This window comes from Glandiceps talaboti, chromosome 6, assembly GCF_964340395.1.
Source record: "Glandiceps talaboti chromosome 6, keGlaTala1.1, whole genome shotgun sequence".
Taxonomy (NCBI): Eukaryota; Metazoa; Hemichordata; class Enteropneusta; family Spengelidae; genus Glandiceps; species Glandiceps talaboti.
The window spans coordinates 2,206,407-2,226,927 of NC_135554.1; the positions used below are offsets into that span (position 1 = coordinate 2,206,407).

Sequence of the window (20,521 nt, forward strand, 5' to 3'; positions counted from 1 at the left end):
TTATCGTAACTACATTGAAAATAAACGTAAACATCCAATACGTGGTTGCCATTTTACCTCTATTGTCTCGGTTGATATATTCACAGAAAACGATACATTTCTTCAAAATCACGTCTTCAAAACGATTTCTAGAGTACTAGACTTCAAATTTCTGGTTGCTAGTCGATTGTCTTTGCGGAATTTGAAACTTTACATTGTTCTCAGCCGAACCATGACCGAACTAACTGAGAAAATGAGATGTACTCCAACTTTGACTGGAGAGATTGTATTTACGCAGATTACCTTTCAAGTTGTGCTCAATTTTAATCTTTGAATGAATTGTAACCCATTTTTGTCTTCTTCGAGTTGAACAGTACAAATCTTTTATGTTCTTGAGCGTAGTACATGTGCTGACGTGTTATGTAGGGCTATTAAAATGGCATAAAAATGCATGGCATTATAGAAATGTACGAAATTCGTAGACATACCAGTTCAATCGACTGTGTTTCACAAAATTGTACATCATTCTTCAAATTCTAGAGGCAGGCATTGATTTTAAAATATCTTCTGCAATAGTCGCAGAAAAAACAATTGAATTGTAGATTTGTATCTAAACTTCCGGTCTTTCTCACGCTTATCGCATATGTTCGGCCACTAACAGCCTGTGTACGTTTCTGATCGCATATGTTCGGCCACTAACAGCCTGTGTACGTTTCTGAAAATTGCATATGTTCGGCCACTAACAGCCTGTATACGTTTCTGATCGCATATGTTCGGCCACTAACAGCCTGTGTACGTTTCTGAAAATTGCATATTTTCATCATAATGGTTCGTTATCATTTCCAGGATTTTGTATGGCTTCATGATATAATGTGTCTTCGAATGATGCAATTGTGGCATGGGAACCCATTAGTGGAGGAAAGTACTTTGTGTTCCTATAAACATGGCGTATGACAGTATCAATGCTGTTATCCGCTCATTGGGAAGGTTGATGACCCCACCCCCCACCACCCTTGTGTATACATAGCTGACAAAAATCAAAATCGTCGTCAAAGACACCAGAAAATTGATGATCCTCACTGGAAGACGCCATGCCATGATGTGTTGTGGTCATCAACATAGATTAGCATAACCATGTATAATCTCTTCTCGTCTTTTGTGAGATTTTATGTGCGATTTATGTAGCATTGTGAGGTTTTTACATCCTGGACAGGAAGTCTTCATTACCGCTGTAGTAACAGGATTAATTAAAGTTAATGTAGGCAAACAGAGTTTGATGCTATGGAAATGCTGCAGTTACGTATCCTGTTGATTTAGGGTCTGTGGTGGCACAGACACAGCACTTGCAAAATTGTTATGAAAGACTTGTAACTTACAGCTTTAAGGGAACACTAATAATGTCACACTTATAATATGTCTACATACCTGGCTTGAACTAGACTTTGAACATGTGCTTGCTAATGTCAATAAAGGAGCCTAAATGGGAAAATTATGCATAGCAATTAGTTAGTCATGATATCATTGGATGGCTGGCAAGGCAACCACAGTACTACATGTATTTGACTGCATAGTTTACAGACATCCTGTCAAATTCCTGTGTTGCCATTACATAATGTTCTGAAATTACATACATCCCCTGAATGAGTTGTGAAACTATTGATACATGTAAAGAGGAATGAATCTCCGGGCTTACAGAAGATATTTGGCATAAACTAAAATTAAATAAATTTTCAATAATGTTACACTTGTAATGCGACACTTGTAATGCCACACTTGTAATGTAACACTTGTAATGCAACACTTGTAATGTGACACTTGTAATGTGACACTTGTAATGCCACACTTGCAATGTGACACTTGTAATGTGACACTTGTAATGCCACACTTGTAATGTGACACTTGTAATGTGACACTTGTAATGCCACACTTGCAATGTGACACTTGTAATGTGACACTTGCAATGCGACACTTGTAACACTTGTAATGCAACACTTGCAATGTGACACTTGTAATGCAACACTTGCAATGCGACACTTGCAATGCCACACTTGCAATGTGACACTTGTAATGTGACACTTGCAATGCCACACTTGCAATGCCACACTTGCAATGTAACACTTGTAATGCCACACTTGCAATGTGACACTTGTAATGCGACACTTGCAATGCGACACTTGCAATGTGACACTTGCAATGTGACACTTGTAATGTGACACTTGTAATGCAACACTTGCAATGTGACACTTGTAATGCGACACTTGCAATGCGACACTTGCAATGTGACACTTGTAATGTGACACTTGCAATGCGACACTTGTAATGTGACACTTGCAATGTGACACTTGCAATGCAACACTTGTAATGCAACACTTGCAATGTAACACTTGTAATACGACACTTGCAATGTAACACTTGTAATGTGACACTTGCAATGCGACACTTGCAATGTAACACTTGTAATGTGACACTTGCAATGCGACACTTGCAATGCGACACTTGCAATGTGACACTTGTAATGTGACACTTGCAATGTGACACTTGCAATGCAACACTTATAATGTGACACTTGCAATGCAACACTTGTAATGCAACACTTATAATGTGACACTTGTTAGGTAACACTTCTAATGTGACACTTGTGAGGTAACACTTTTAATGTGACACTTGTGAGGTAACACTTCTAATGTGACACTTGTGAGGTAACACTCTTGACACAACTTATTATGATTGCCTTAATTCTAATTCCCAATATTTTAATGACTGTTTTCATTTCATATATGGCAGACTCAGAAAAAAGCTGAGAGTAGTGAGCCAGTGAAAGATATTTCACATCTTGTCCGTAGAAAGGTATGTTGAAGTATATTTCTTGGATAACTTTAAATAAGTAACTGAAAGACTTGTATCAAGAATTATATACCAATTTAGACAAATAATTAATATATGATTTAGTTTAGAACGAAATCTACATATAAAAACAATCCCATTGTGAAGTAGATCCCTTGCCATTTATCCTTCTTGCTTGAAGACTTCACAGTATTCTATAGTAAGGAATGCAGTATCAAATGTGTTATGTTCCACTTACCAAAGTTCTACCCATTTAATTCCTAAGGGTCACAAGATTGCGCACCCAGATTTGGCAAAGTGAGGGCTAAAATTTGGTCATAGCTGCTGAATGTATGGTGAATGTATGGCAATACACAGACATAAATAGGTCTAAAAAGAACTGTTTTTAAAGGACATTCATGCTTACTATTGTTGTATGTACAATATTTTGTGGAATTTGAAGCATGCATTCTTTAGATATAACTGAATTATTCCACAACTACATGTACTGAGCAGATTAGGCTGAAATTCGGTCGAAGCATTCTTAGGGGTGTTTACAGTAACAATTGTTCATGATCCCATCAGTGATATGTAAATGAGGAATAAAAATGTGTCTTTTTAGCACAACTGAACTGATAAGGTCCAGTAGTGCTATGGGCATGGCAAAGCGCGTGTGTGTGTGAGTGTGTAAACAACTTAAAAGTCAAAACTTAGTCATTTCCATGATATTTGATGGGTGTATTACATTGGGTGTCCAGTTGGGAAAGTGTTCAAATCAAAATGATCTTGCCACTGGAGTGTGATTTGGGTCGATCAAAAAATGTGATTTTTGGTAAAAAAACTTGAACCCAAAAATTCTGGGCAGATCGGTCTGAAATTTTGTGGGACCATTCTTAGGGGTGTTTAGATTGAGAATTGTATATGACATGATGATTCCATCAGTAATATGTAAATTAGGGTTAAAAATGTGTATTTTGGTCAAAAATCTTTAATTCCTAAACTACTGAGCAGATTGGGCTAAAATTTAATAGGGATGCATCTGGGGGTGTATAGATGAAGAAATATTAAGCATATAATGATCTCATCAGTGATATGCAAATTAGGTGTACAAATGAGAATTTTGGTCAAAAACTTGTATCTCTAAAAGTACTTGCTTGGTCAATGAGACTGAACCTTGGTGCGATGTTTCTATAAGTGTTATTCTGTAGATTTCCTTCAAAAGATTTAGACACAATTGACCCTAGCAACCATGACCCTGCCCTTGGCAACCACTTGGCAGTATATTTTGGTTAAATAACATCATCTGGTAGGCAAGCGAATAAACATTTTTAAAATGCATGCAAATACCCCTAGCAACCATGACCATCATGCCCATAGCAACAGCCATACGGTGGTGTATTTCACAAGGATAAGGATTTATAAACAAGTGATTAAACATTCAAAAAATGTATGTAAATATGCCTAGCAACAAGACCATGCCCATAGCAACAGCCAAATTATCTCGTATATTGCAAAGATAACAGGGATTAATAGACAAACGAATAAACATTTTAAAATGTTAGCAAATATACTTGGCAACAAGAGCATACCCATAGCAACAGCCATATGATGATTGTATATCGCAAAGATAACATCAGGGATTCATAGACAAGTGAATGAGCATGGTTTATAGCACACTTTTATTTCGGCATCACAACAAGTTGATTGATTGACTGAATCAGATGTTGATTTAATCCTTCTATTAACATGACAATCAAAAGTTCAAAAATCATCAAAAAATAACTTCAGCAACAGGTCTAGTAATTCCAAACAGATTTTCACATTTTTTCACGTGATAGTTGAAACAGATGAAAGTCGCTGTCAATGTGTTCATCACACATGTCATGATGATGCAGTGCATGTTTATTTGAGCCGTTAAAATCAACGTGTAAAATTACAGAAACGTTAAACATGCAAATAAAAAACAAAAGAAACAACTTGAACACTATAAAAGCATAAGAACTGGTAAATATAATTTCCTTTCGAAAGTATGTTTTGCAGAGGCAGTAAAATGTTTTACAATTTCAATTGCAGCATGAGTTTGTTGTTTACTTGTATGGATGTCATGGTACATGAAGTAGCTGCATGGGATGGGTCTTTCATTTCCAAACCCACTAATCAACAATAGCATACAAAAGACACAAATCTAAAAGCAAATCTAACCTGTGCAGTCATAAGCAGCCGCAAGGCAAACATTGGCGGCACTAAACAAGACAAACACTTGATCAATATTTTAGCATAACTCGATACCTCTAACTCGACGAAAGATCATAATTTGGAAGCCATCCCTTACAACTGATGACAAACCCCAACATGGGAGTTTTAAAAAAAGCAGCATAATCACTTTATGTGAATGAATCCAACAGGAACTCAAGGCTGATGGCTTTCATCATGATCAATTTAAAACACTATCCACTTATATTACATACTTTTTATCGGGCACATCAATATACTATCTATATGTGCAGGGGTCAAAATAATGAAAAATTTCGCTTGTCCACTGAGCAAGTAGAAAACAAAAAGTACTTGCCCATTCCTAATAGTGGGGTATTTTTGTGTGGCTTACAAATGCACTGTTGTGATTGATTGGTCTTTCTTTTGTTTATTATCAAAAAATGTCTCTGAAAGTTTCTGTGGGTACTGAAAAGTTCTCTCCACAATAAAGTGGTTTTTTTAACAGGCGTTGTAGATAATATGGCCTAATTAATATTCATACTATATAGCATAACATACAATTTATTGTTCACCTGTAAAAAGTAGTTGTTAAAATAATCGAGTTTTTCAGGGCTTTCATAAGCTATCAATATAAAAAAATGAACATTTATTTCAACACATATAAAACCTTTCTGAGTATTTCCTTTTGCACCATGTCAATATATTTTCTTTCCTTCCTCATCCACACCAACTATTTTTCTCCCACAAACTTTGCAGTTGATTCAAACACCCAAAACCTGAAAAATCATGCTGTAATTTACTATTGTTGAACAATGTTCATTGAGTCACTAGTCATTCCAGGTATGTTTTCTTGATAGAGTAAACAAAGTATGTCAAGGACAGCTGGTCCAGATTGTTTTGAAAAGTGGTCAGTCAAGAAAGACATCTTCTCAATATTGCTACAATGTTATAATTTTCCAGACTTGTTGGCACCTTCGTTATACAATGTATCCAAAATCCTATCAGACATGTGCAGTGTCTGATAAGTACAGCATGAACACAGGCAAAAACACATCCCTGATCAATAATCATACGAAATTCTCCTTGACCCTTGGGACAAGTACTTTTCAAAACAACTTGCCCAAGCCTTCAAATCACTTGCCAGGGGCAAGTAAAAAGGCCATTATTTCGAACCCTGGTGTGGATATTGAATAAGCAAACAATGTTAGCGGAACCCTATCCCCTACGCACCTAATTTCATTTGAATTGAACCAACTGTTTTTGAGAGAAAACGATGACACAAACAGACAGACACACACAGGCTTTTCATCCCTAATATATAACCCTCCGTATGAAAGGTAAAAGTGAATGGCAATATTATGTTTGCTATCTCTATGCAACTAAAGTTGACTATTCTGGCTACAAAACAGCACTCCCAGTGGCCAAAACATGAAAGCTTTTTTCTCTCTGGTAACTTGAATATGACAGTACACAATTTTGGGTAATAAATGCAATTATGAGAGTGTTAGATTCACACCTTGAAGTCAAGGTTTTAGTTGGTGATGTTAGCCCCCAAAGGGTGAAGCCCAACAGGGGTTACTACGTTGGCTCAGTCCGTCCGTATCCACCTGTATCTCCAATATGCATTCGCCAATTTCAACCAAACCTGGTACAAATGTCATGTTATAAAGGGCATATGCACACCACTTGGTTTTACAACCCCGCGCGGCCACGGGAACAGTGAAATGGTGGCTATATTTGTTGTAAATAATCACACTTTGCCCAATAACTCTTGAAGTTTAACAGATAGAGACCTCATTCAAGGTTCTTCACCAATGTTATCAATCATGAGCTATTTAATGGCACATGGACTTTTGACCTTGACCTCCATCTTCAAGGTCAAATAGCCATATTATTGTCAAAGTGTGTTTGTTGTATATCTCTGATATGCGTGGACTGATTTCAACCAAACTTTGTACAAATGTCAGATGCTATAGTCTGCATATACTTCGTTTCACAACCCCCATGATAACAGCAAAATGGCGGCCATATTTGCCATAAATATTCACATTTTGGCCGATACTTCTTGATGCTTAACAGATAGAAACCCTATTCAAGTGCCTTCATCATGCTTATCAATGATGTCTAATGACACACTGACTTCTGACCTTGACCTTCATCTTCAGGGTCAAATTGCTATGTCTTCCTATTTTGAAATCATTAAAATAATATAAATATTAATGCTAATGTGCCTGAAATTGTCAAGGATCTACACAATAGATAAGAAATGAACAACCCTTTGAGGTGTTGTCAGTGTATTTTTTTGATTACCTTAAAGGCCATGCCATAGTTCAAGGTATATATTATCCACCAACCTAATAATTCAAGGTAGATATTATCCACCAACCTAATAATTCAAGGTATATATTATCCACCAACCTAATAATTCAAGGTAGATATTATCCACCAACCTAATAATTCAAGGTATATATTATCCACCAACCTAATAATTCAAGGTATATATTATCCACCAACCTAATAATTCAAGGTATATATTATCCACCAACCTAATAATTCAAGGTAGATATTATCCACCAACCTAATAATTCAAGGTAGATATTATCCACCAACCTAATAATTCAAGGTATATATTATCCACCAACCTGATAATTCAAGGTATATATCATCCACCAACCTAATAATTCAAGGTAGATATTGTCCACCAACCTAATAATTCAAGGTAGATATTATCCACCAACCTAATAATTCAAGGTAGATATTATCCACCAACCTAATAATTCAAGGTAGATATTATCCACCAACCTAATAATTCAAGGTAGATATTATCCACCAACCTAATAATTCAAGGTAGATATTATCCACCAGCCTAATAATTCAAGGTAGATATCATCCACCAACCTAATAATTCAAGGTAGATATTATCCACCAACCTAATAATTCAAGGTAGATATTATCCACCAACCTAATAATTCAAGGTAGATATTATCCACCAACCTAATAATTCAAGGTAGATATTGTCCACCAACCTAATAATTCAAGGTATATATTATCCACCAACCTAATAGTTCAAGGTAGATATTATCCACAAATCTATAATTCAAGGTATATATTATCCACCAACCTAATAATTCAAGGTAGATATTATCCACCAACCTAATAATTCAAGGTATATATTATCCACCAACCTAATAGTTCAAGATAGATATTATCCACAAATCTATAATTCAAGGTATATATTATCCACCAACCTAATAATTCAAGGTAGATATTATCCACCAGCCTAATAATTCAAGGTAGATATTATCCACCAACCTAATAATTCAAGGTATATATTATCCACCAACCTAATAATACAAGGTATATATTATCCACAAATCTATAATTCAAGGTAGATATTATCCACCAACCTAATAATACAAGGTATATATTATCCACCAACCTAATAATTCAAGGTATATATTATCCACCAACCTAATAATTCAAGGTATATATTATCCACCAACCTAATAGTTCAAGGTAGATATTGTCCACCAACCTAATAATTCAAGGTATATATTATCCACCAACCTAATAATTCAAGGTAGATATTGTCCACCAACCTAATAATTCAAGGTAGATATTATCCACCAACCTAATAATTCAAGGTATATATTATCCACCAACCTAATAATTCAAGGTAGATATTATATACCAGGGCTCGAAATTAACGGTAGCCCCGTGTCATTTGGCTACCAATGTCTGTCTCTTGGCTACCAAATTATGTGAGTGGTAGCCCAATTGGGCTACTAAGTTTTGAATGAAACTGTGACACCCTGACTCCGACACCTTCCCGGGCCGGGGGCCTCCTAGGTCGCAGTCCTGTGGGACGTGTTCTCGCCAAAATTAGCGTCAAAATCTGTGCGTCTTTTCCAAATTTGCATCCACACTACATGTATATCAAATGTACACGAAATACATGTACACTGTACACGTCATTCTTCCGTTCATCGTATACACAGCTTGTACTTCCAAAATGTCACAACAAAACATTTATATGCAACAATATTCTGTATAGCGATTTAATGTTATCTTTCTGTACTTTCAATTTCCCATGGTTATCACTCTCTGGAAATCTGCTCTCCGGCCCGGGCCCTTCCAGTTCTTCTCGGAGTCGGAGTACAGTACACTCTCGGTACAGCACTGCTGCAGTAACTAAATTCCATAACATTAATGACAGCTTTAACTTTCAACTTGACATAGACACAGTTGTAATGGTGTTTGATAAAATTTTATGCTGATGAGAACTGTTAACTTGGTATACACCTACAGATTCGTTTATTCTTGAACGATGCCTAAAACATTCCGTGTATAAACCACGCTCACGCAACCCCTGAGAGCATGCAGTGGTGAATGGTAAATTCACGTAATGCATTCGATCTAGTAGTAGTAGCAAAGCTCAAAAGAAAGTTGAAGTTTTAGTGAGAATGAAATGGTGACATGATGATTTGAATTTATCTGAGTGAAGTTTTCAGCATGGACCGTCTGCTGATGTGGTCTTAGACTCTGTTTGATTATCTCTTCGCCCATGAATGGAAGGGGCTTTGCCGTAATGGCCGTCATGTATTGATACAAATCCTGTCTAACCCGTCTGTAAGTAACCAATCACGTGGATAGATAATTATAACAGCACATAGTTTCTAAACTACCCAAGACGTAGTCTCCACATCAGGAAATGGCCATGGGGCTTATGAAACTGTTTATACGTTTTCCATACGTTGAATCATATTCAAATTTTACAGGTCTCACTGCACCAAGAGATTTAGATAATAGTTACAAGTACGAACTGCGACTAAATATTTCTACTTCATTGCAATTAATGATAACCGTACGTTGTAACAGTAAGCCTCATACGGTCCCTCTTTATGACACGTCCCCAGAGACACATACATGCAAAAAATTGCGTCCCCAATGTCAAATATGGCATGAAATACACACAAATAACGTGTTAACGTGACTCTTAAGGTATTCAATCAATCATCGAATTCAATACATCATATAGTTACATATATACACAGACACCATTAATTTAGGAATGAATGCATATGGGCTACCAGTCATTGCTCTCGGGCTACCAAATTTAAAAGATGGTAGCCCACCTGGGCTACCAAGAAAAAAAACTAATTTCGAGCCCTGTATACCAACCTAGTAATTCAACGTAGCAAATTCAGAGGAACGTTCATGACTCCTTAACAGTGTGATATTCAATTTCAGAGGAAACCTGAAGAAGAAAGCCCCAAGGAGGATGGTACAACCGATTCCAAAAAAGCACGTTCAGAAGAGACTGGTAATGGTGATGTGAATACCAATGGTGTTAATGGTGATGATAAGGTGAATGGTGTCAATGGCATAGATAAATCACCTGAAAAAGGAAAGGTTGGTGGCTTACTCACTGTACTGTGTACATGTATGTCTTTGATGGTAAATGAGTTGCGCTGTGTGCTGTACTTGACGTTTTTCGTTCCTCTGTTTTAATGTGTTTAATTCCATTTGCAGGGTATTTGTATATCAATAATTCTGAAATATTGAATTTTAATTTACATGAATGTATGGTCAGTAACTTGACCAAGGAATTGGGGAAAATTGGATAGGCAACTGGAAAATCATTCAGCAAATGAACACCTATTGTTAGCATGGACTAGCATATGGGTAAACATTTTTAAAAACTGTACAGTTGTGCTACAACACCATTGGTGGTATTTTCTATTTCATCGTGGTAAACACAGAGTGTAAACACAGTATCGCCCCAATATGTAATATTAACCCAGTATGTAATAACACCTTAACCAAATATGTAATATTAACCCAGTATGTAATAACACCTTAACCAAATATGTAATATTAACCCAGTATGTAATAACACCTTAACCAAATATGTAATATTAACCCAATATGTAATAACACCTTAACCAAATATGTAATATTAAGGTAGCGGGAAAGGCTAGGACGTCAGTTGAATTTGCATATAAACACTTCATAAAAAACTTGAAGCAGTCACTAGAAACTATTTTTCACACGCAAAAAAAAAATCCATTCATAGTTGGAGACACTACACACGAATTAAATATCCCAACATTGGAAAGTTTTCTGTGTAGCTGGGGGGTTTGATACGCCCTCTACGAGGGAAATGGGGAATACATCCACGCCTACAGTAAAGTCTGAAGACCTTCAAATGATGGTGTAAACTGTAATAATAATCTGACAGCATTTCGAAACACCACTTTAAAACAATTTGCAAATGAAACCGCCATCGGATATAAAAAGAAAAACTTACTCGCTGCATAATACTAACGTGTCACGTTGCACAATTACTACTATACTAGCCCAAAGCTTGAAGTCCAAAGGTTACATGTTTACACATTCAATGATTCATATTTTGGTTGCTTTGATCGTAACACAAATTTGAAAAAGCGAGAATTGTTTTTAACGGATGGCAAAATATTTCATCATGTGGGACACAGTATTAGGTAAATTGACTGCAAACTAAATTCACAATTGCAAGTCAAAACTACATGTACGGGAGTCACTCAAAGTACGGTACTTTCGGTGACCTTGCACTGTACAAGTACGCGATTACCAAAAACTAACTAATTTGACAGAAGACATGTTTATTCGTACAAAACTGTCGAATCAAAATCATGCTTTTACTATGTGTATTGAACTGAGTTTGATGTCACACATACTGGGTGTTTAGAGTTTCTCTTTCGCTTCAAGTTCCAGAGCTTGTTGTTGGTACATGGTGTTGCATGTAGCTCTGTGACGGAGGTATCAGTCCTCGATGAGTTTTCCTTATTTTTCTCAGATGCTAAAACTCAGACAGAGCCTTCATGCTTGTTCTTACCTTCTCTATCTTACTTAGGGGCGTCATCGAAATCAAAAGCATCGTAATTACGCGTCGCTACGAGTAAAGACTAGTAACTACTAGTAGCTACGATGTACTACGAGAAACGGGAGATAATGAGGTGTGCAGGTTCATGAATAACTGACAATAGATAATAAGTTTACATTTCTTTGTTTCCCTTAACGATGTCGTCTTTACGCGTAGATACACGTAATTTTTTATCGCCAACACACAATAGATAGTGATTCTCACCTTCCATGTTTCCAATGATGACATCGTCTTCTATCGTAGTTGATCGTAGTTTGACATAATTTTCGATCGTCAAAGAAAACCACGTACTCAGCCAGTAATGTGCTGATGAAACTAGTACTGCACATGTTTTTATGAGTGCAAGTTCATGGGCGATATTCATTAAAAAAAACCAATAAGATATGCACGAAATCAAAGTTTCAATATTCAGTACAAACTAACAGTACAACTTACAAGCTCACGCTTGGCGGCCATGGTAGGGCCAAGAAATGCTGTTGAATTTCCGGGTTGCGGAAGTGCAGTTTTGACTTTTATATCATCGAATAACGGGATTTGTTTTATATATTCTAAAACAACAACTAATTTTTTATGTTTCTCAGTACAGTAACATTCCTAAATGATGGGGTTAAGTTGAGAAATCGCAATGTTCGGCAACACGTGGCGTGATGCATGATGTCGGTAGATATATAAACATAGAGACGCAAGTGATGAACGTATTCAGTTATTCGTAGCCCGAAATTTCGTTATATAAATGACGTTTTTCCTCAAAATTTTGAAGAAACAAAACGTTTTTAGGTGACTTCTAAATCAATCAAATCAAACAATATATTAATGCGAGACAAGCTTTAGTTTTTAATTTGTTTTTGTGGACAATGTTCGATTTCGACTGACGAATCCTGCGACTAGAATCTAACACGATCAATGCACCGTTCAGCAGCCAGACGAAAATGGTCGACATGTTTGTTGACCAGCCGAGAAGTGCATAAGGAACTTGTGAGGCAGTCCGAATAAATAGATGTAAAATCCGACGTTTCGAATAAAAATTCTTCTTCAAGGTATTTTTAGGCAAGACATATTAGGTAAACATCTAAATATATCTGAAACACTTAGTTGACTTTACTAGCCGACTGTACGAATGCCATAGAACTTAGAAGGCATCGAATGAATAACATTGAAAAAAGTAAGCGTGAAACTGATTTGCGCACAGGAAAGAAAATCTTTTTGTTTCGTTATTTTTTTCACGATGAAGACTACGCGTAAATGGTCGTAGTTTGGGCTCATGAATAACGGACAATAGGTGTTTACTTTTTATTGTCTACAACCTAAAGTACATGAATATGCGTTGAGACTTATGAATATTCACCGTAGTACATCGTAACTACTAGTAGTTACTAGTCTTTACTCGTAGCGACGCGTAATTACGATGCTTTTGATTTCGATGTCGTCCCTTACTGAGCAAACCATTTTGATATTGAATGGCGAATCTCGGTAAAATAACGATTTCTTTGAGCATTTAGTGTAAGTATGGTGTAAGCGTAGCATGTGGTATACGTTACTAAAGAACTCGCTAGTGAAAGGACTCTACGCATGCGCAGTGTAGTGTCTATTGTTTACGACTCCTTAGCCTAGTTACATAGTATCACATTCTGGTAGACGTTTGACACGTGTCTTGCTCGAGTGCTTTTCTACACCATACAATCAAGGACACGCCATATTGATAATCTTTACGTTTACTAGAGGGTCTTAACATGTCAGAATGCCAAACACACCAGCGAATTAGAGCAAAAGAGGTACTGTAAAAATGCTAAAAATACACGAAAAACGTCGTTTTTCACCCTTTGTATCTCTTTTTCAAAGCTTTCGATCTACGTTGTTACTCATGGCAATGGAATGAAACCTTTTATGGTCGATAAAACGTGATTATATAAAAATTCTCTCGGTGGTTTTTCGACGTAGCAGGTATACTTCGACAACAAGGTGTCGCCAAAGTAGCACTCATTTTTTACCGAAATTTACAGTTTTAAAAATTCATTTAAAAAAAACGATGATAGATATCGACAAAAACCACCGAGAGAAGTTAGAAAATTCTATAAGGAATATTTAAATGCAAAGAAATGATTAAAAGATCATGTAGTTTCCAAGATCGAAATGAAAATATTAAAAAATATTTATTTTTCATATTTACTGGTGTCATATTTCATTAATCATAAAGAAACGCAAAATAATAATACTCCTAAAACAATCATATCAAGAAGGATGTTTGCTGCGAGTTTGGTTGCAATATCTTTATTCTGACATTTTTTATGATTTTTTTTATACAACAAAGAAATGGGAGAAAAATAGCCTTTACTGCTACCTTAACCCAATATGTAATAACACCTTAACCAAATATGTAATATTAACCCAGTATGTAATAACACCTTAACCAAATATGTAATACTAACCAATACATAATAACACCTTAACCAAATATGTAATATTAACCCAGTATGTAATAACACCTTAACAAATATATAATATTAACCAGTATGTAATAACACCTTAACCAAATATGTAATATTAACCCAATACGTAATAACACCTTAACCAAATATGTAATATTAACCCAATACGTAATAACACCTTAACCAAATATGTAATACTAACCCAATACGTAATAACACCTTAACCAAATATATAATACCAACCAAATATGTAATAACACCTTAACCAAATATGTAATGCCAACCAAATATGTAATAACACCTTAACCAAATATATAATACTAACCAAATACGTAATAACAAGTTATTACAATATGTAGTAACACTTAAACCTGCACTAGCTGGTATTATTTTTACAATCATGCAACCAGCATCCATATATATTTTGCATGGGTAAATTATTTAATAACAAAAAATCAGCTTACAACTGATTTCTCCTATATGATGGGGATATGGGCGAAAATGCATGCACTCTGGTTTCGGCTTATTAATTCACTTTTGTGGACTTGACACGACCTCAGATGACATGGTCCGAGACACGACCTCAGATGACACGGTCTGAGACACGATCTCAGATGACATGGTCCGAGACACGACCTCAGATGACACGGTCTGAGACATGACCTCAGATGACACGGTCTGAGACATGACCTCAGATGACATGGTCTGAGACACGACCTCAGATGACATGGTCCGACACAAGAAGGACCTGCCTTGTGTGAATAAAAAGGAGGCTTGGGACAAAAAGCATTTACTGTGAGGCATGTTGGCCAACGACAAAAAAGTTGTGGAAGAATTCAATGAATCAGGAAGAAATGTAAAGTGAACCTTCATTTTGGATTACTATAAGTTATGAGAAAAATGTATGGAGATCTTTCCTCAAAGAATGACTTTCATGGGAGTACTGGGGCCTTGACGTCTGTTTACCATTGATTGATCTACTTTCATGGAAGTACTGGGGCCTTGACGTCTGTTTACCATTCATTGATTGACTTTGATGAGAGTACTGGGGCCTTGACGTCTGTTTACCATTGATTGATTGACTTTGATGGGAGTACTGGGGCCTTGACGTCTGTTTACCATTGATTGATCAACTTTCATGGAAGTACTGGGGCCTTGACGTCTGTTTACCATTCATTGATTGACTTTGATGAGAGTACTGGGGCCTTGACGTCTGTTTACCATTCATTGATCGAGTTTGATGGGAGTACTGGGGCCTTGACGTCTGTTTACCATTGATTGATTGACTTTGATGGGAGTACTGGGGCCTTGACGTCTGTTTACCATTGATTGATCGACTTTCATGGAAGTACTGGGGCCTTGACGTCTGTTTACCATTCATTGATTGACTTTGATGAGAGTACTGGGGCCTTGACGTCTGTTTACCATTCATTGATCGAGTTTGATGGGAGTACTGGGGCCTTGACGTCTGTTTACCATTGATTGATTGACTTTGATGGGAGTACTGGGGCCTTGACGTCTGTTTACCATTCATTGATCGAGTTTGATGGGAGTACTGGGGCCTTGACGTCTGTTTACCATTGATTGATCGACTTTCATGGGAGTACTGGGGCCTTGACATCTGTTTACCATTGATTGATTGACTTTGATGGGAGTACTGGGGCCTTGACGTCTGTTTACCATTGATTGATTGACTTTGATGGGAGTACTGGGGCCTTGACGTCTGTTTACCATTGATTGATCGACTTTCATGGGAGTACTGGGGCCTTGATGTCTGTTTACCATTCATTGATTGACTTTGATGGGAGTACTGGGGCCTTGACGTCTGTTTACCATTGATTGATTGACTTTGATGGGAGTACTGGGGCCTTGACGTCTGTTTACCATTGATTGATTGACTTTGATGGGAGTACTGGGGCCTTGACGTCTGTTTACCATTGATTGATTGACTTTGATGGGAGTACTGGGGCCTTGACGTCTGTTTACCATTCATTGATTGACTTTGATGGGAGTACTGGGGCCTTGACGTCTGTTTACCATTGATTGATTGACTTTGATGGGAGTACTGGGGCCTTGACATCTGTTTACCATTGATTGATTGACTTTGATGGGAGTACTGGGGCCTTGACGTCTGTTTACCATTGATTGATTGACTTTGATGGGAGTACTGGGGCCTTGACATCTGTTTACCATTGATTGATTGACTTTGATGGGAGTACTGGGGCCTTGACGTCTGTCTACCATTGATTGATCGACTTTCATGGGAGTACTGGGGCCTTGACGTCTGTCTACCATTGATTGATCGACTTTCATGGGAGTACTGGGGCCTTGACGTCTGTTTACCATTGATTGATTGACTTTCATGGGAGTACTGGGGCCTTGACGTCTGTTTACCATTCATTGATTGACTTTGATGGGAGTACTGGGGCCTTGACGTCTGTTTACCATTGATTGATTGACTTTGATGGGAGTACTGGGGCCTTGACGTCTGTTTACCATTCATTGATTGACTTTGATGGGAGTACTGGGGCCTTGACGTCTGTTTACCATTGATTGATTGACTTTGATGGGAGTACTGGGGCCTTGACGTCTGTTTACCATTGATTGATTGACTTTGATGGGAGTACTGGGGCCTTGACGTCTGTTTACCATTGATTGATTGACTTTCATGGGAGTACTGGGGCCTTGACGTCTGTTTACCATTCATTGATTGACTTTGATGGGAGTACTGGGGCCTTGACGTCTGTTTACCATTGATTGATTGACTTTGATGGGAGTACTGGGGCCTTGACGTCTGTTTACCATTGATTGATTGACTTTGATGGGAGTACTGGGGCCTTGACATCTGTTTACCATTGATTGATTGACTTTGATGGGAGTACTGGGGCCTTGACGTCAGTTTACCATTGATTGATTGACTTTGATGGGAGTACTGGGGCCTTGACGTCTGTTTACCATTCATTGATTGACTTTGATGGGAGTACTGGGGCCTTGACGTCTGTTTACCATTCATTGATTGACTTTGATGGGAGTACTGGGGCCTTGACGTCTGTTTACCATTGATTGATTGACTTTGATGGGAGTACTGGGGCCTTGACGTCAGTTTACCATTCATTGATTGACTTTGATGAGAGTACTGGGGCCTTGACGTCTGTTTACCATTCATTGATTGACTTTCATGGGAGTACTGGGGCCTTGACGTCAGTTTACCATTGATTGATTGACTTTGATGGGAGTACTGGGGCCTTGACGTCAGTTTACCATTGATTGATTGACTTTTATGGGAGTACTGGGGCCTTGACGTCTGTTTACCATTCATTGATTGACTTTGATGGGAGTACTGGGGCCTTGACGTCTGTTTACCATTGATTGATTGACTTTGATGGGAGTACTGGGGCCTTGACGTCAGTTTACCATTGATTGATTGACTTTTATGGGAGTACTGGGGCCTTGACGTCTGTTTACCATTCATTGATTGACTTTGATGGGAGTACTGGGGCCTTGACGTCTGTTTACCATTGATTGATTGACTTTGATGGGAGTACTGGGGCCTTGACGTCTGTTTACCATTGATTGATTGACTTTGATGGGAGTACTGGGGCCTTGACGTCTGTTTACCATTGATTGATTGACTTTGATGGGAGTACTGGGGCCTTGACGTCTGTTTACCATTGATTGATTGTGATTATCAGTCAGTATATGGTTGGGTAGTAGTTTTGTCAACCAAAATACTAATCTATCTCTGCCTGCCACCGTCGTTAGTTGTTTCTGCTTCACTGGTTCACCTCTCCTTTGCAGACTTGGACGTGACATTTAGTTTACTAATGCTACTTGGAGTTGGACCTGATGCCATGGCATTTGTTCCTTCTGTTGAACTTCATAACATATTTACAGAACAAAGCTTTCCACTGAGCCCCTGGTGACCTTGAATAGGTTTGCCACAAGTGGAATGGAGTCTGAGGAACATATCAAAAAATTGTGGCCCCACAAATGCTGAGCAGCAGTTTACACAACCTTTTGTTGATATGTGTTCTTATGAAGTAAAGTTGTTGCACATGCACAGTTCACTGTCAGCTTTACTGATTAGCATACCCTAGTAATGATGTCATAAATAAGATCATGAATTGTGGCCTTCACTTCACTTCAAAGGAAATGATATATTTGATCATGAATTGTGGCCTTCACTTCACTTCAAAGGAAATGATATATTTAAAACCTAAATAAACCTAGTAAACATTATCCATCCATCACTTGAAAAAAGAACACATACATAAATGAATGGCTAACAGAAAAGTAATTTCTTACCATTTTTTCAATGTAAACAAATGTTGAAGGTGTACACTAGGGTCATTTGGTGTACCAAAAACATTTTTGCTGGGGTCATTTGGTGTACCAAAAACATTTTTGCACTTAAGCAAATTATGAAAAGTTGTTCAATATATTATAGCCATGAATCAACTAAAACATGAAAAATTTGTGATCTCATGATTTGTCTAAAAATGGCTGATAGATTTGTACACACTTCCATATGTACAACACACACACACACACACACACACACACACCTCCTGCTTGGACATTTCTCAAAAGACTTTAGCCTTACGTATTTAGTACCTGATCTTAAGTTTTCACTGAAACAAACATTTCATGGAAGTAATGAATGTTTCTTTCTGTTTTTGACAGGAAATTCAAACAAAAACTGTGGAAGATGTCAAGAAAGATGATGCAAAGAAAGACGAAGCAGCTGCTGTTCCTATGGAAACTGCACAGTAATTGACCACCAAGATTTTCCATGACTGTGTAGTACTAAAGTTAAATAGATATCTACAGTTCTTTATCTTTACAGTTTATTGTTATATAAGATATTATTTTTGATTCTGTCGGTTCCAATGACTTGCATATTTTGAAATGTTTCATATTACCACTAGTATTCCAAAATATAAAGTGCTTCACATTCATAGAATCTATCCTAAATTCAGTGCTCTACTAAGTCAAAGCAGACATATCATATCAAAAGACACATTCCAGACTTAGGATCAAACAAAATGGATCACAATGTCTACTAGACCTCAATTTGATTTATACCTCAATTATGGCTGTAGGGGTTATCCCAATAGCAGGGTTCAATTCTGGCTGTATGGGGTTATCCCAATAGCAGGGTTCAATTCTGGCTGTAGGGGTTATCCCAATAGCAGGGTTCAATTATGGCTGTAGGGGTTATCCCAATAGCAGGGTTCAATTCTGGCTGTAGGGTTATCCCAATAGCAGGGTTCAATTATGGCTGTAGGGGTTATCCCAATAGCAGGGTTCAATTCTGGCTGTATGTTATAAAGGGCACACATTGTATAGGTTTAGTGCTATTGGTCCCTAGCATTGCTATTGTTCTCTTCACAGGACAAGTTAACAATAAACCAGACAGTATTCTAAAGTCTATTTTCATACTGGTGATGGACTAGTCATCTAATGTTGTGTGTCAGCTTAGTTACAAATATCTGTAAAACAAGTATTTCAAATTTGTTGATGTCTATTTCATCATGAATTGTGATATTGAATATCTGCACACACACACACCCCTCCCCTCCCTTTACAATGGAATAGTCTAGACTGGTAGTTTAATATCTCCACACACACCCCTTACACTGGAATAGTCTAGACTGGTAAGTCATGTTGAATATTTCATTGTGTGGAGTTATAGAACACTCAGTACTTGTAGTAATATTAGGGAGGAATATATCTAGTTTGGTTTTTTCTAATACATTGAGTAGATTTAGTATTGTACCATTCATTTATACCTTTATGTATATTTTGCAAAGTTGCCTTATCATATATTTACTTTAAATTAAACACTTTCTAGATTAATGGATCTATTTATGCTTCTCTTTGAAATAAAAAAATGTTATTTTTCAGCATACTATACTTTATGTAATTGTTATAAAAACTGTTTTGAATGTGAAAAGTTTATGGAAATATACTGCCCAAAATAGTATCAATCACTTTATGGTACCCTCTTACATTATTGGCCACTTTGAGAGATGTTTGTAGTAATTTACTACCCATCTTTAAAGGGTACCCTCTTACATTATTGACCACTTTGAGAGATGTTTGTAGTAATTTACTACCCATCTTTAAAGGTTGAACAATAAAATCAACATTC

The 20,521-nt window shown here is 37.1% G+C and overlaps 1 protein-coding gene across 2 annotated transcripts in view; it reads left to right on the plus strand.

Moving 5' to 3' along the window:
• LOC144436200 (protein HGV2-like) overlaps positions 1–20,521 on the plus strand; it is a 58,650-nt gene extending 38,129 nt beyond the window's left edge. For both annotated transcript variants that reach the window (XM_078124922.1, XM_078124923.1), the window contains 3 exons: positions 2,764–2,826; positions 10,267–10,428; positions 19,051–20,521. In XM_078124922.1, the coding sequence (XP_077981048.1) occupies positions 2,764–2,826; positions 10,267–10,428; positions 19,051–19,140 (315 nt within the window). In that variant the 3' untranslated portion in view covers positions 19,141–20,521. The remainder of the gene's footprint in view (positions 1–2,763; positions 2,827–10,266; positions 10,429–19,050) is intronic.